A 15,121-nucleotide genomic window follows, 5' to 3' on the forward strand; every position below is an offset into this window, starting at 1 on the left:
GACTATTCAAATATTAATATACACGATGTCTCAATACCGATGGTAGGCCGAACTTGGCCTTACTCCCACACGTGGCGTCGCGGGGAGGCTTTACGTCTGTCACTCTATGGGAGGGTAAGAAACTGGACTAAAAAGGAAGTCCTACTTTAGTAGCGCAGTATATATACGCACTATGAACAAATAGTACCATTAGTGGTGCGGTAGCCAGATTCCTACGCGGAACTAGGACTTGTTCGTACATGTTGAGCGGTACGTTTGAACTGGGTCTGGGGGGTATGGCAGCCTGGCACCAAGGTCTCGACCAATAGTAGAATGGAGACTATTATGGGATGTTCAGTAGGCTAGAATGGATATTCAATGCATATTGTACAAGGAATATACAAGGGATATCAGGGAATATTAGAGAATATACAAATACAATTAAATATATATAAATAAATATATATATTCGGTTTAATCTGGCCCTTCACAACAACATGTATGAAGAGAAGGAAGAATGAGCCTACTGAGTTAACCTTATGCTGTCTGGTATCCATCCCAGCAAACCCACGGACGTGTGGAAACTCCTGTATATCTAATTAACCCTATGCTGTCTGGTATCCATCCCAGCAATACCACGGATGTGTGGCAATTCCTGTATATCTAATTAACCCTATGCTGTCTGGTATCCATCCCAGCAAACCCACGGATGTGTGGCAACTCCTGTATATCTAATTAACCCTATGCTGTCTGGTATCCATCCCAGCAAACCCACGGATGTGTGGCAACTCCTGTATATCTAATTAACCCTATGCTGTCTGGTATCCATCCCAGCAATACCACGGATGTGTGGCAACTTCTGTATATCTAATTACCCTCATGCTGTCTGGTATCCATCCCAGCAATACCACGGACGTGTGGCAACTCCTGTATGTTTAATGAATATTATGCTGTCTGATATCCATCCCAGCAAGTGGAACTCTTAAATACCATCTAGTTATTTGATATTTTGAGTGTATGTGATCAAGCACAATGTCGGCCCAAGAAGACGAAGCTGGCAACCTCTTGGAGTTGGAACAGAACAGAACAGGTGCTCGCCAAAGAACTCTAACCGAGAAAGGAAAAGAAAACCGTGAAGTGGAGGATAAGAGGAATGAGAAAGCTTTTAACAAAGCTTATCAGAAGTGGAAGAAGATAGCCAAGGAAGCAAGAGGGAAGCTAAGAACCTTCTGTCCAGCAGAAGAACTTGAAAGACTAAAACAAGACATTCAAGCAAGTTGTGACTTAGTAAGAAGTTTATATGAGTCCATTTTACGTAACCATGCCACGACTCCTGAGATCGCAAATAAAATGGACGCCTGTATTCAGCTGACGACAGACACCCAAGAGCTTGTGTGTAAGCAGCTGGAAACAAAAGAGGAAGATTTTAATGAAAGACTTGAGAAGGAGAGGGTGAGAATAGCTCTGAACAAAGAAGAGTACAGATCTGTATATGGTCACACAAATACTGAAACAATTCACTCTCAACGTTCCAAGGCATCAAACAGGCGGAGGGAAGCTGAACTCGCGGCTAAAGAAGAAGAGGTAAAGGCCATTCAAGTGATCCAGGCTCAGCAAACCAGTCTCCTCCAACTAGAGGGGGAAGAGGCAGCCATGCTGATGGAAATGGAGAAGATGAAGGTGCAGAGTCGACGTAAGCTGGAGGAGGAGAGGATGAAGTTACAGCAGCTACAAGCAGAGAAGGAAGTCCAGGTAGCAGCAGCCCGAGTGAGGGCATACAGTTCGGGAAGTGATCTAGACAACGAAGAAGAAGAAGTCACTGACCATGAAATAAATACTGCTCACCAAAATCCTGAATATAGTGCTCCGCTACATCCTACAGCATTCCAACGTCAAGCATCTCCCAGCGCGACGGCAAACCAAGAGGCCTTCAGTCTAGCCGAAGCTATCACAAGTGCATTAAGCATGAATCGCCTACCTACACCAGAACCAACAATATTCAACGGTGACCCTATGAAATTTGTTGATTGGAAGATGACCTTCATGACCCTGATACACCGAAAGCCTCTCCCAACAAGTGATAAGATGTTTTATCTGAAAATGTACCTTACTGGAGAAGCTCGTAAGTCTGTGGAAGGATTCTTTTACAGAGACTCCGAAGAAGCATATAAAGGTGCCTGGAGAGTGTTGGAAGAGAGGTATGGAAACCCCTTCATTATACAAAGGGCGTTCAGAGACAAGCTAATGAGATGGCCTAAGATAAACACAAACGATCCTCTGGCGCTCCGAGAGTTTGCAGACTTCCTACAGGGATGCACAGAGGCAATTCCACATGTCCGAGGACTGGACATCTTGAACGACTGTGAAGAGAACCACAAACTGCTCAAGAAACTACCTGAGTGGATTGTGCGAAGATGGAGCAGGATCATCGTAGAAGAGCTAGATAAATCTGGAAGCTATCCAAGTCTTGCACACTTTTCAAAGTTTCTGAACAAAGAGGCACGAATAGCTTGTAACCCCATCGCTACCCCACTACTGTTGAACTCCAGAGCCTCAGACGAGAGGTTTTCCAAGAGAGCCAGAGCGTTGAATACAAGCACTCACATAAAGAGCAACATCGTGGAGACACAGTATTCACCCTATAGAGCCAGACCACCTTGCCCAATCTGCAAGAATGAGAATCATGGCATTGCTACATGCACTAACTTCGCATCAAGGTCTATAGAGGATAAGAGAACGTACATCTACCAAAATCACCTCTGCTTTGGATGTCTAAAGAAGGGACACTCCAGCAAGGACTGTAAACGGCGACATACCTGCAACACCTGCAACCGTCGTCATCCAACGTGTCTGCACGAAGAGAGGTCACAAGCACCAGAGACAACCCAGAGTGGCACATCTACTGCAAACTACCGGGGCCAAGAAGTCCGCAGAGTCGTGTCTCACACTACAACCCGATGTGCTTCTGCGACCTCAAGCATTGTCCCAGTCCTTGTGTCTTCAGTTCAAGAGCCACAGATAACGGTGCTCACTTACGCACTACTCGACACACAGAGTGATACAACGTTTATCTTAGAGGACCTGCTTAAGGAGTTAAGTGTGGAAAGTCAACCTGTGAAGCTGAGACTCAGTACAATGACTGCTGTAAATACAGTTATAACCAGCAAGAGTGTCAGCGGCCTACAAATCAGAGGACTCCATTTTGCAAACAACATCAGAGTGCCACAAGCCTACACTCGTAGCTTCATCCCAGTAGACAAATCCTACATTCCTACTGGTAAAACAGCGCTACAGTGGCCTCACCTCAAGCATCTCGTAAACAAGTTACCATCACTTCTAGACTGTGAAGTGGGTATGTTAATAGGATGCGATTGTCCCTCAGCGCTAGCTCCACTCGAAGTCATCACAGGCTGTGAAAACGAACCTTTTGCACAGAGGACAGAGCTTGGCTGGAGCATAATAGGCTCATCTAACCCTCATCTGGACCGATAAGGGAGCCAGAGCTTTGTACATAGAGTGTCAGTAAAAGAAATACCAGCCCCGTCTACAACAGATGTCCTTAAAGTACTTGAGTCGGACTTCTCTGAAAGGAACTACGAGGACAAGTACGTGTCTCAAGAAGATGTTCACTTCATACAATTCCTCAGCGAGAACATCGGACAGAAAGAAGATGGACACTACGAGATGCCTCTACCTTTCAAGGGTAGCAGCCCACCATCCCTACCAAACAACAAGAGACTAGCTACAGTCCGCCTCCAGTCTCTAAAGAAGAAGCTAAAGACGGATAAGGAGTATCACGAACGCTATAAGGCTTTCATGAAAGACATCATCGAGAAAGGTGACGCAGAACTTGACCATACCACTTCATATGGAGAGATCGCTTGGTACCTTCCTCATCACGGCATTTACCACCCTCAAAAGCCTGGCAGGCTACGGGTCGTGTTTGACTGCTCAGCTAAATTCTGTGCAGTTTCCCTAAATGACTGTCTATTGACCGGTCCCGACTTAATCAACTCCCTAATAGGAGTTCTATGCCGCTTCAGAAAGGAAGACGTGGCCATAATCTGCGACGTGGAAAGAATGTTCCACCAGTTCTTCGTCCACCCTGACTCTCGAAAATACCTCAAGTTCCTGTGGTGGAGAGAAGGTGATTTGGAAACGGAACCACAGGAATACAGGATGGCAGTTCACCTCTTTGGAGCTGCTTCGTCTCCTGGATGTGCCAATTTTGGCCTAAGGTACATGGCACACCAACATAGAGAAGACTACCCAGCAGCTTCAGCCTTCATTGAGAAGAACTTCTACGTTGATGATGGGTTAGCCAGCGTTTCATCAGTCGAAGAGGCCAAGAAACTGATCATCGAGGCACAAAAATTGTGCAAACGAGGAGGCCTACGCCTCCACAAATTCAACTCTAACCACAAAGACGTCCTCGACTGTGTGAAACCCTCAGAAAGAGCAACAATCACTGACCCTCTCGAACTTAAGCTGGAAGCGACCCCAACTGAGCATGCACTTGGCCTTCAGTGGTCTATAGACAACGACACCTTCAGCTTCAATGTCAACATGAAAGACCAGCCTTCAACCCGTCGAGGAATCCTCTCCATCGTCGCCTCTCTTTATGACCCACTCGGGTTTGTTGCCCCATTCACCCTAAGCGGAAAACGCATACTCCAAGAACTATGCCGCAGAGGCATAAGATGGGACGATCCACTGCCAGATGACTTAAAGCCACGGTGGGAGGAATGGAAGATCGGGCTACATAACTTAAAGGAATTCACAATCCCTAGATGCTATCACCCACATGACTTCGGCAACATCATCAAGACGGAACTGCATCACTTTGCCGATGCCAGCAGCATGGGGTATGGCGCTTGTTCCCACCTCAGGTACAAAAATGACAAAAATACAGTACACTCCAGTCTTGTGATGGCCAAAGCAAGAGTAGCACCCACCAAGGTCTCAAGCATCCCACGACTAGAGCTCTCAGCGGCAGTGGTCGCAACCAAATTAAGTGTGTTGCTGAAAAGAGAACTGCAGATGAAGATCGATGAAGAATTCTTCTGGACAGATTCACAAGTAGTTCTGGGCTACATCAATAATGAGGCAAGAAGGTTCCATGTGTTCGTCGCGAACAGAGTCCAACTGATAAGAGAAAACACTGACCCAAGCAAATGGCACTATATCGGAACAGCAGAGAACCCGGCAGATCATGCCTCCAGAGGCCTTCAGGCATCTCACATTCCTTCAACAAACTGGATGTCGGGTCCTACATTTCTCTGGGAGCAAGAAGTACATCCCAAACTGAATCCCTTCGCAGACCTACTCGTAGGCGATCCTGAGGTTAAGGCTGTCCAAGCTTTCACAACCAAAGTTAACAGTTGTACAGACATTCTAAGTCGCCTAAATCAGATCTCTTCATGGTCAAAGATCCTGAAAGTAGTCGCAAGAATCAAGAGGCTGGGATCGGGAAAAGTACACAACACCGAACTGGTGACAGTCAAGAACGAGAAAGAGCTGCCAAAATAGTGATCAAGCTTGTCCAGCAGCAAGCCTTCTCTCAGGAAATTAAGAGATGCCAGGAAGGAGATGCTCTTCCAAGTTCAAGTGCTCTTCATTCCCTTGATCCAATTCTGCATCAAGAACTTCTCTGTGTGGGTGGAAGATTGAGACGCTCATCCCTCAGTCAAGAAATGAAACATCCCATCATTTTGCCAAAAGACAGCCCTATCACCAAGCTAATTACGGCTCATCACCACGCTCAAGTTTGTCACCAAGGCCGAAGTCAAACCCAAATGGAACTGAGAGCAAATGGATTCTGGGTCATTGGTGGGAGCAAATTAGTAGCCAAGCTGATTCACAACTGTGTACGATGCAGGAAACTCCAACGACCTACTGAAGAGCAGCAAATGGCTGAACTCCCTAAAGAGCGTGTGGAAGACTCACCGCCTTTCTCATACAGTGGCATGGACTGCTTCGGCCCCTTTCTGATTAAAAAGGCTCGAAAGGAGTACAAAAGGTATGGCCTGATACTAACTTGCCTAGCTTCACGAGCTGTCCACATCGAGATGCTTGAAGACTTATCAACAGACTCATTCATTAACGCCTTGAGATGCTTCATCAGCCTCAGAGGAGCTGTTCGGCAACTTCATTGCGACCACGGTACTAACTTCGTGGGAGCTAGAAACCAGTTTAAAGAAGCACTCAAACAATGTGACGCCAGTTTACTGGAGATCTTTCTAGCAGAGAAACAGTGTGAATTTGTCTTCAACGCTCCATCCGCCAGCCATGCAGGTGGTGTCTGGGAACGTCAAATCAGGACAGTAAGAAATGTGCTGAACGCCACTATCGCTCTGTGTCCAGGCAGACTTGATGACGCCTCTCTTAGAACACTCTTCTATGAAGCTACAGCTATTGTAAACAGCCGACCACTGACAGTAGATGGTATCAACGATCCTATGGCGCTAGAACCCTTAACACCAAACCATCTAGTCATGATGAAGTCTAAATTCGCTCTTCCACCCCCTGGGAGATTTGTTAAAGAGGACATGTATGCAACCAAGAGATGGCGCAGAGTCCAGTACCTAATTGAACAATTCTGGAGCCGCTGGAAGAAGGAATACCTCCTGAACATTTCTACACGCCAGAAGTGGCACGTACCACGGCGTAACCTCAAGGTGAACGACATAGTCATCCTCAAGGACAGTAACCTACCAAGAAGCCAGTGGCAACTATGTCGGGTCGTCGAAGCCATTCCAGAGAGCGACGGTCTAGTACGTTGAGTAAAAATACAGACTGGGGAGCGAAAAGATCACTCTACCAGACCTTCAGTCCTCGAGCGACCGATCCAGAAATTGGTACTCCTCCTCGAGAGTAATTAGTATAGAAACGCTTGAATTGTATTATTTTGATGCTATGTGAAATCTAAAAGGAAATCCTGTATGACTAAATTAATTGTTTTGTGCTTATCAGTCATAGCAGGATTTGGTGGGAGTGTAACTGACCGCCAAGGGTAAAGATGCCTATCATCTTTACTGTCAGTAAGCTTTGATTTGCGTTGGTCTAGATGATCAATTTCTCTGTATTGGCTCAGAATACTGAGCCCTCTATTTATCTATTTAAGAAAATAATATTTCGGAGCCACCTGTGCACTTTCATTTAGTGTCCACATGGGGGCAGAGCTCGTCTTCCTTTAGTATAAAGTCACAGCTTCCTGTGTGACCAAGGCGGAAGTAATTCAGAGATAACGACGGAGCAGGCAGCGAATATGTATGATAAAAGGACCTTACTCCAGTTAAATTAACTACCCTTGGTAAAGCGGAATAAGGTATGTCGAACACTCAAATGTATTATTATTATTACTGTTGTTGAAGATATGTTGTTGTATATTTATGTGTGTAACCGCCAAACATTTATAAACATATAAAGTGGTGCACTCACGAAGTAGATTCTAATCAAAGGCACCTGCTGCCGGACAATTTTCACGGTGCAACGGTGCAAACGGGGTGCAAACGGAGCAAATGATGCAACCGTCACTACCTGTACAAACACGGTGCAACTACCAAAGAAAAGCTACAGTACTGCTAAGCTGAAATGCAAGAGAAAAAAGAGAAAATAAATAAAAGCATCTGTACGAAACATAACCGCATCTTTATTTCAACACCAAGCCGGGGGGCAGTTACAAGTACACTTAACTCTGTATGTACAGTACACACTTAACTATGTATGTACAGTACACTTAACTATATGTATTGTACAGTACACTCTGTATGTACAGTACACACTTAACTCTGTATGTACAGTATACTCTTAACTCTGTATGTACAGTACACTCTTAACTCTGTATGTACAGTACACTCTTAACTCTGTATGTACAGTACACTCTTACTGATTAACTAGAAACTGTACATTGTAACGCAACGTTATATAATGTTATTTCGTGTTTTTATTCATAACGTTATTTCGCGTGACAACACTGTACATCAGTGCAGGCTGCTGACCAAATTCTTAGGTGAAGCACAAATTATTTAAGCATTACATCACACGCAGGAGTGGTTTGTGACCAATAAACCATGCCTAGGGGTGGTTGTTAGGCCCGAGGCGCAGCCGAGGGTCGTTAGACCCCCCTAGGCATGGTTTATTGGTCACAAATCACGACTGCACGTGGTGTAAAGCTTTTATACAACTGCCAGATTCATCCAACCTTATTTCTATACAATAAACACACATTAATCGAAGATTTATTGAAAAAACCATCCGCCAGAAAAAGTAGTTCCCACAACTCCATGTGGAAGCAGCTTGAAGTGCATCCAACCAAACTAACACATCCAACTGTGTATTATTGGAATGATTGAGAGAAGTTGCCTCATGTGGAAGCAGCTTGAAGTGCATCCAACCAACTAACACATCCAACTGTGTATTATTGGAATGATTGATTGAAAATTTTATTACCAGATGCAGAATGGGTACAATACAGTACGGCTCAATACACACAATTGTTAAGGGAATGCATAGGAAAAAAACGTTTTCTTCGCCCTATTTTTTTATTTATTTCTTTTAGCCTAAACTTAACCAGTTGGAAACCAGGGGTACAGTAATAAAATTAGCAATCAACCAATCAATCAATTCAATAGACCATGCTCACTTAAAACAGCGCTGCTTCTCTCTCAGTCTGACTCCCCCGCTGTTGCAGACAGGAGTGTGTGTGTGTGTGTGTGCGTGTGTGTGTGTGTGTGTGTGTGTGTGTGTCACAGTGTGTGTGTGCGTGTGTGTGTGTATGTGTGTGTGTGTGTGTGTGTGTGTGTGTGTGTGTGTGTGTGTGTGTATGTGTGTGTGTGTGTTTGTGGGTACGCCAGCGTCGGACAGTGAGAGAGAACGCTGCAGTCAGTAGCAAGAAGGAAGTAGAAATTTAAATCAATCAATTAATCTATCAATCAAACCGCGATTTTTCTTTTGTTCTAGATTGCCTCAAGACCCATCAATTACATCATCCAACATTGTTTAAAGGGCTAACACATTCCCCCTGACAGAATCGCTTCATATTTAGTCGTTTAGTCGCCATTAACATATCCATTTGTAAATATTATTGGCCACCTTCTTGTGATCCGGCGGAGTGATGTGATGTGGGTCGGTTGTGGGCGGGTCCTGGGCCAGCAGCGTGGATTGTTGCCAATAAAGACGTGTAAAATGACTGTTTCAGCCAATCAGAATCGAGAAATTTGCATGCCGTATAATATATTATATTATATATTAAATTATATTTTTTAAACATCCCCAACGCTGCAACACCCCCATTCCTCCCAGGTGTCAGGCTCCTCATTCGCTTCCATTCATTTTGGGGACCATGTTTAAATATCTGAGATGAACGTTATTTCGATTGATATGAATAGCTAGTTACGTTTATATAGAGAGATGATAAATTAATTAAACTTAAAAAAAAATAAAAAAAAAATTGAAGTGATTTGAACTTGTCACCGACTGACCATAGGCTCTACAGCAAGCTGACGAACGAGTTGAGCTATCCATCGATATTAAAACTGAGTGACGAATGTATACTTACACTTGTGCCAATTGCCTACTTATTATTAAGCTAGGTATTGCGCGAGCGTTGCTTGATTAACCTGCATGGTTATTATGTAGGGGGGATTACGAATGCATAATGCCGCGGCAACCTATTAATATTACCTATGCGACCTACAGTATGTGACACATTAAAGATGGCGGCTTGCGTTCTGAACCAGCGTATTCGCGAAGGAGAGCGCTCTGCCGCGGGGGCGTGCTAGGCGTGGTCACGTGGGCGTCGTGGCCAATCAGAGAAACGCGGAACGAAACGCTGAACGCAAGTAGGTTACCTTAAGTGTTCACGCCACCAGGTGAGCCACCGCGTCTCAAAGGTGAACACATCACTCACCAGGTGAGCCACCACGTCTCAGAGGTGAACACATCACTCACCAGGTGAGCCACCGCGTCTCAAAGGTGAACACATCACTCACCAGGTGAGCCACCACGTCTCAGAGGTGAACACATCACTCACCAGGTGAACCACCGCGTCTCAAAGGTGAATACATCACTCACCAGGTGAGCCCCCGCGTCTCAAAGGTGAACACATCACTCACCAGATGAGCCCCCGCGTCTCAAAGGTGAACACATCACTCACTCACATCACTCACTCAAGGGCTACATCTGCTCCTCCCTCCCCATCAACATGGACCCCCTGCAATTTGCATACCGCCCCAACAGGTCACGGAGGACGCCATAGCCCATGTGCTGCACACAGCAGCATCACACCTGGACAAGAGGCAGGGGAACTATGTGAGAATGCTATTCATCGACTACAGCTCGGCATTCAATACCATAGTCCCCTCCATACTCATAGCCAAGCTCAGGGACCTGGGCTTGAACTATGACCTCTGCCAGTGGGTCTTGGACTTCCTGACTGGCAGACCCCAGGTGGTGAGAGCAGGCAACTGCACCTCCTCATCCATCACCCTCAACATAGGGGCCCCCCAGGGCTGTGTTCTGAGTCCCCTCCTCTACTCCCTGTACACACACGACTGTGTGGCTCAGCGGAGTAGCAATACAATCATCAAATTTGCTGACGACACAGTGGTGGTGGGCCTGATCTCTGCCAACGACGAGATGGCCTACCTGGAAGAGGTCAAGGTCCTGGCGGGATGGTGCCAGGAAAACAGCCTCTCCCTGAACGTCAGCAAAACAAAGGAGATGATTGTGGACTTCAGGAGGTCGGGGGTCAAGGACTACAGCCCCCTCAGCATCGACGGGGCACCGGTTGAGAGAGTCAACAGCTTTAAGTACCTCGGAGCCTACATATCCGAGGACTTGACATGGACCACACACATTGACAGTGTTGTGAAGAAGGCACGACAACGCCTCTACTTCCTCAGGCGCTTAAGGAAGTTCCAAGTCAGTCAGAAGATCCTTAAGAACTTCTACTCATGTACAATAGAGAGCATCTTGACTGGCAACATCACCTCCTGGTTTGGGAATAGCACTGCACAAGACCGAAGCAGACTACAAAGAGTGACACGTTCAGCCGAACGCACAATTGGAAGGGGGCTCCCCACCCTCCAGAACATTTACAACAAGCGTTGCAAGGGCAAGGCTAAGAGAATCATTAAAGACTCCAGTCACCCGAACAACTGCCTCTTTGAACTGCTGCGGTCAGGCAAGCGATACCGGAGTCTCAAGGCGAGCACAGAAAGACTCAGAAGAAGCTTCTATCCCCAGGCCATCAGACTGCTTAACGAACAATGAACACTACACAACAACAACCACCAAACGCACATAGCACACACATCCACACGCACACACTCACTTTAAACAGACACACTGTAGCACCCACTCCACACACTTTATAGCACACACTCACTTTAAACAAACACACTGTAGCACCCACTCCCCACACTTTATATTTATTGATGAAGGATTGCACTACAACTCGTACACCTTACTGTAAATTGTACCTAAACTGTACCTCATCCCATTTCTGCTTTGCACTATATAGTACTGTACATTAGTACACTGCATAGTATTGTATATTATATGGTAACTCAGAACATTGTACATATGTCTATACCGAACACTGTGACCTCTTTTTCTTCTTCTAAATTACATGCTATACTATGTTATTTGATACTATCTTGTCTAGCACAGTCTCTGGAGCGTAACAGTAAGAAGCATTTTGTATGAAAGTATTCTGTACTTCTGTATGACAACTATTAAAGAAACTTGAAACCAGGTGAGCCCCCGTGTCTCAAACATGAACACATCACCTGCCAGGTGAGCCACCATGTGTTTGTGAGGCCAAAGCATCATATTGTCACGAGTTGTTTTAGCAACGACAACCGTTCCCAAAGCGGCAGTGATCAGTCAATTCATTGTGTTGACTCACCTGCAGCCAGGAGACTCAGCGCTGCCAGCACGTAGACCAACCTCCTCACAGCCATCGTGTGACTGCAGAGTTCACCCTACTCACTCTTTATATACAATGTCCCACCTCACCTGTCACCTGTCCTGGATTGAGCCCCTCCCACATGTCAGCATAAAAGCTCGACAATTTCCTCGTTCCTTCTTATGTTGTTGTGTGGGGCGGTTGACTTGAGAGTGGAATGCAGTGACTCTAGGGGGTGGGGGGGACTATGCAATCACATGGCCAGACTCAACGTTTGGGAGAGTTTGACATAGTTGACAATCACCTTTCTTGGAATATTTGGGCAACATATAGGAGCCCCCAACACTGGCAGTGATAGTGCCATGTAGTGTAGCCTAAACATTGACGCAGGACCTTACGTGAACCAGATCTTTATCAAAGCTGTATTGCAGACAGGTAGAGCAGTCGTCTGGTAATCCGGAGGTTCCTGGTTCAATTCCCGCTCCTCCCGGGCAGTGTGTCAAAGTCACTTAACCCCTAATTGCTCCCGATGAGCAGGTTGGCACCTTGCATCGTTGCCTCCCCTGTCGGTTTGTGAATGTGTGACTGAATGGGTAAAATGTGAGGAACATAATGTAAAGCCCTTTGGATAAAAGAGTTTACCAGAGTGCACCATTTACCATTTATGAGATTTTAGGCTAGCTGCTCAGTTATTAGACTTTAGTCTAGCCGGTCAGTTATGAGACTTTAGGCTAGCTGGTCAGTTATTAGACTTTAGGCTAGCCAGTCAATTATGAGACTTTAGGCTAGCTAGTCTGTTATGAAACTTTAGGCTAGCTGGTCAGTTATTAGACTGTAGGCTAGCTGGTCAGTTATTAGACTTTAGGCTAGCTGGTCAGTTATTAGACTTTAGGCTAGCTGGTCAGTTATGAGACTTTAGGCTAGCTGGTCAGTTATTAGACTTTAGGCTAGCTGGTCAGTTATTAGACTTTAGGCTAGCTGGTCAGTTATGAGACTTTAGGCTAGCTGGTCAAGTATGAGACCTTTCCAAAGCCAAGTGTAAGAGAAGACAAACACATGTGCTACGGTTGAGAAACACTGAAGAATGGAACATTATATTTATAGTATATGGATTACAATAGTGGAGACATTTCGAGTGTCTGCTGCCATTGTTTGCAGAACAATCGTGGTTTCAGCAGCAGTGTGACGGCATGACAGGCACGGATGAATCGCTCTGTTTACAAGAACAGAAATAGTCCCTGGTTACGTCACTGCTGCCTTGTGTTGATGACAGGGTGCGATCGTCAGGCTATTCCAATGAAGCCATCCGAGTCAGGGGCTTGTTGTGTAAACAGAGTGAAACAGAGTGGAACAGTGAGCTGCAGCCACGTGTCTGAGGAGCAGTTAGTGCCTTGCTCAACAGCCCTTCATTGGTGGGAACTGAGGGAGGGGACAGCGGTATGAGTCCTGGCGGTCCGGGGGAGGAGCCGTTTTCTCTAATCATTATGGTCCTTCCTGCTGTTACATAATGACATAATGATGAGATTAGATTAGATGCTGTTACATGTGCACTATAGCTCTACACACATAATGCTGAGATTAGATTAGATGCTGTTACATGTGCACTATAGCTCTACACACATAATGATGAGATTAGATTAGATGCTGTTACATGTGCAATAGCTCTACACACATAATGATGAGATGAGATTAGATTAGATGCTGTTACATGTGCACTATAGCTCTACATAATGATGAGATTATATTCTATTATATTATATGCTGTTACATGTGCACTATTCTCTACACACATAATGATGAGATTAGATTAGATTAGACTATATGCTGTTACATGTGCACTATAGCTCTACACACATAATGATGAGATTAGATTAGATTAGATGCTGTTACATGTGCACTATAGCTCTACACACATAATGATGAGATTAGATTAGATGCTGTTACATGTGCACTATAGCGCATACACACATAATGATGAGATTATATTAGATTAGACTAGACTAGTTTAGATTAGATTAGATTAGACTAGACTAGTTTAGATTAGATTAGATTAGATTAGATTAGATTAGATTAGATTAGACTAGACTATATTACATTGCATTAGACTAGATTATATTAGATTCATATTTATTTATTTGTATTTTTCATCATACAGCACAAGTACAGTACAACAAAAATAAGTTTGGCATCCAACCAGAGTGCAAATGTAACAGTAAAGTGCATTAGTAATATACAATGTACTGGTGATTAAACTGGGTATAAAATATATAAATTAGTACTACTGAGTAATAGTATGTACAGTGAGATGTATGTACAGAGTTGTAGTATTAATGGGCAGGTATAAAGACACTATGGTAGTAAATCTGACCAGCAGCATAACTAGTAAGATTAGGTAAGGGATATGTAGATATATAGAGGTTATATGCAGGTATGTACAGACAGGTATATATATATTAAGGCTGTCAAACGATTAAAATATTTTATCTGATTAATCGCATGACTGTCCATAGTTAACTCGCGATTAATCGCAAATTAATCGCATATTTTTTATCTGTTCTAAATCTACCTTAACCTGATCTGAAGTTTTAATACTCTTATCAACATGAGAGTCAACAAATGCTTGCTTTATGCAGCCATTTAACACAAAATGATGAGGAAAATAATAATTTAAAACAATGAATAAAGTGTGCATGAAATAATAGGGGAAAGAAAACATTGGGAACTTGTTGCATTCACCCACACAAGGGCTGAGGACTTGTATTATTATTATTATTATTATTATTATTATTATAAATGTTTTTTAAACGTTAATCTTGCCTTAAAAAAATAGTGGCGTTAAAATAATTGTGCGTTAACGCATTAATAACATTAACTTTGACAGCCTATATATATATATATATGGTAATAATAAATATATAATATACACAGGGTCAAGATGAATCACATGTCTGCTGTTCCCTGACACTTCCTGCTTGTGAAACCGTTGCTGACTAATTGTTCCACTTCCTGCTCTTGAAGAAAGCGTGACAGAGGAAGGAATTCTACAGGTGCAGCAACAACACCAACAACTGGCTCTTGGTGACAGATCCACACACAGCGCACTCATCCATCATTTACTACTGATTGTTAAACGCAAACATGCATGAGGAGAAAGCAGCCTTTCAGACATTATATAACACACAGAAATGAACACACCCTGAGCAAGGCCTGTCTGAACATTCGCGAGTTGTG

At 44.3% G+C, this 15,121-nt stretch overlaps 1 protein-coding gene across 2 annotated transcripts in view; it reads right to left on the bottom strand.

Moving 5' to 3' along the window:
- LOC311236057 (transmembrane protease serine 9-like) overlaps window positions 1-11,964 on the bottom strand; it is an 83,318-nt gene extending 71,354 nt beyond the window's left edge. For both annotated transcript variants that reach the window (XR_014620193.1, XM_084323645.1), the window contains exon 1: window positions 11,891-11,964. Coding sequence is in view for 1 of the 2 variants with exons in the window: in XM_084323645.1 (XP_084179771.1) it covers window positions 11,891-11,945 (55 nt within the window). In the remaining variant the exon portion in view is untranslated. The remainder of the gene's footprint in view (window positions 1-11,890) is intronic.
- Between the last annotated feature and the right edge of the window lie 3,157 nt (window positions 11,965-15,121).

The sequence above is a fragment of the Notolepis coatsorum genome (assembly GCF_963971535.1).
Source record: "Notolepis coatsorum genome assembly, chromosome: 10".
Classification (NCBI taxonomy): Eukaryota; Metazoa; Chordata; class Actinopteri; order Aulopiformes; family Paralepididae; genus Notolepis; species Notolepis coatsorum.